Source organism: Hibiscus syriacus, unplaced genomic scaffold (assembly GCF_006381635.1).
Source record: "Hibiscus syriacus cultivar Baekdansim isolate YM2019G1 unplaced genomic scaffold, ASM638163v2 tig00116962_pilon, whole genome shotgun sequence".
Lineage (NCBI taxonomy): Eukaryota > Viridiplantae > Streptophyta > Magnoliopsida > Malvales > Malvaceae > Hibiscus > Hibiscus syriacus.
In genome coordinates this window covers 782,807-785,474 of record NW_024063488.1, presented here as the reverse complement: position 1 = coordinate 785,474, position 2,668 = coordinate 782,807, and the positions used below count along the sequence as shown (strand labels likewise).

Genomic DNA, 2,668 nt, shown 5'->3' with positions numbered 1-2,668 from the left:
TTATGTAATTTATGTTTCAATTTATTTAATAGTGTTTCATGTTTTCCACCTACAATATTAATTTAATAATTTAATTTACACAAAATTTTATTTGATTGTTTTGATATTTTATAAAATATTATTTAGAATTTAAATTTAACAATATTAACCAAATATAATAATAAATATGTTTTCAACAGTGAAATAAGTATGGACACTTTTATAAAAATGATATATACTTTTTTAAAAGTTATGTAATTTATGTTTCAATTTATTTAATAGTGTTTCATGTTTTCCACCTACAATATTAATTTAATAATTTCATTTACACAAAAAATTATTTGATTGTTTTGATATTTTATAAAATATTATTTAGATTTTAAATTTAACAATATTAACTAAAGATAATAATAAATATATTTTCACAGTGAAATAAGTATGGACACTTTTATAAAAAGGATAGATAATTTACAATATAACAGGTAAAAATATGACAAAACCAGATTCATTATGACAAAACCGGTAAAATTTACTTGATATGTTAAAAGTATGGACACTTTTATAAAAAGGATAGATACTTACCGATAACCAAAGTTTACCGGTTACCAAATTTTTTAATAGTTTTTCATATTTTCTACCTAAAACATTATTAGTTGTCAACATAATAGATACCGCTAAACCGAATTTATTAAATACATTTTAATGTATCCGGTAATACTGTATATTAGCCGTATATTAACCCGCCTTTCCTGAGACATTCCCCTCCAATGGGATGCGAATTTGGATTCCTTAGTTGGAAGTGGAATCCACGAGCGAGTGTGAGAGTAGGGAAATATCAAAACATGGTACCATATTTTAAATTTGGATTAAGATTATAATTATTTTAAAGACAGGCATCTTGAATGTTGGAAATCAGCATTTTGGAATGGAAATTTAATTAAAACAACTGCGTCCCCACCACCCTGGCCCTATTACCTGAAAACCCAGCGGCTTTTTTCCATAAAAAATAATAATATTTTTCTACTCCCCTTAAATACTCTACCTTCTCCCCTTTTCTTCAATCCTCTACTTTACTTTCTCCAAATCTCTACCTTTCTGTTCAAACATCTATTTTCCTTTCACTTTCTTTCAATTTTTTTCCAAAATGCGTATGAGTTGTAATGGATGCCGGATCCTTCGTAAAGGATGCAGTGAAAATTGTAGCATTAGGCCATGTTTACAATGGATCAAAAGCCCTGAATCCCAAGCAAACGCTACCGTTTTTCTCGCCAAGTTCTATGGCCGTGCCGGTCTCATGAACCTCATCAACGCTGGCCCCGAACACCTTCGTCATGGTAAGTTCTGTTTTCATTACGCGTTTCATGGTGGTCTTTTTACTCATTTGATTTTAGATTGTTTGACTGATTTTTTTTTCTGTTGATGTTCAGATATTTTTAGGTCATTATTATACGAGGCTTGTGGGCGGATCGTGAACCCGATTTACGGTTCTGTTGGGTTATTATGGTCCGGAAGCTGGCAGCTTTGTCAAGCCGCCGTGGAAGCTGTGCTAAAAGGAGCTCCCATCATTCCGATTGCTTCTGAAGCCGCCGCGAATGGTCAAGGTCCGCCGCTAAAAGCATACGACATTCGTCATGTCTCCAAAGATGAGAACTCCGCAGCCTCCAACGATGTTCAACGAGTCAAGACTCGTTGCCGGGTTAAAAGAACTGTGAAGCCCAAGGTGGATAAGCCGGTCTTAGAGGAGAACTGCGAACAACCCGAACCGCGGCGTTACGCGGAAGAATGGTTCGAGGGAAACAGATCGACGAGTCACGAGTCATCGCTGAGTCACCAGTCTGAGTTGGCCGTTATGGATGGGGAAAGTAAAGAAACAGAGAGTATGATCTCAGAGGAAACAGTGGCGGCTTCGCGGCTGTTTCCGGCGAGGCCGGAGTTCAGAGGTAGGGTTTCGAAAGAAAGGACGGGGGAAGGAAGCGGCGAGATGGGGCTGGAGTTGACTCTGGGATTTAAGCCGGTTGCATCACGTGGCTGTGAGGTGGTGGTGCCCGTGAAGAAGAGGAGAGTGGAGGCGTTGGAGGATAGTGAAAGGTGTAAGGTTGACCTGGGGCTCGACTATCCGGCGGCTTAAACGGCATTTAAGTTTTGGCTGCACGTTTTCGGCTTTTGTTTATTTTACATAGAAGAGTTGTGGGCTTTTTGTTTTTGTAATTTCTTCTCTTTCCCTCTTTATGTAATCAGAGGAAACACATAGTTCCAATGTGGTTTACATAAATAGAAATGGTAAATTTTATAGGTGGAATCACAACAAATTTTTATTCTTCTCAACGTATATTATTCACTTGGTCAATATAATTATCTGTGTCTAATTTATTCATGAATTAATTCGAATAACTATTACAAAATAAAATATAAGAGTTACTCTTTAAACTCCATTTGTAAACTTAAGAATTTATACTCCTAAGTAAAAAAATTACTTAAAAAATCTAGTATCACATTAAAATGGACAATTTAACTTAAATTGATAAGTTTTGACCTGATTTAATCAGTTTAAGCTTCTTTTCGAGTCAAGTTTTATATAATACTAGGTCGGCTTTAAGTGGATGATAAACAACTTTTGATTCGATTATGGGATAATAAAATATTTTTCAAATAAATTTATGGATTGTTTACAATGCCTTCTCTCTCTATA

The 2,668-nt window shown here is 34.9% G+C and overlaps 1 protein-coding gene across 1 annotated transcript; it reads left to right on the top strand.

Moving 5' to 3' along the window:
- Nucleotides 1-1,053: 1,053 nt before the first annotated feature.
- Nucleotides 1,054-2,278, top strand: LOC120190259 (LOB domain-containing protein 40-like). The gene is made up of 2 exons (XM_039193361.1): nt 1,054-1,313; nt 1,407-2,278. Exons 1-2 carry the CDS (start codon nt 1,124-1,126, stop codon nt 2,105-2,107), a joined length of 891 nt encoding a protein of 296 aa, XP_039049292.1. The 5' UTR covers nt 1,054-1,123; the 3' UTR covers nt 2,108-2,278.
- The last annotated feature ends 390 nt before the right edge of the window (nt 2,279-2,668 follow it).

What these genes read in the sequence shown, in the direction of transcription:
- LOC120190259 (XM_039193361.1), top strand. Translation starts at nt 1,124, where the DNA reads ATGCGTATGAGTTGTAATGGATGCCGGATCCTTCGTAAAGGATGCAGT. An exon ending in CCCCGAACACCTTCGTCATG is followed by an intron (nt 1,314 to 1,406) that starts GTAAGTTCTGTT and finishes GTTGATGTTCAG; the next exon opens with ATATTTTTAGGTCATTATTA.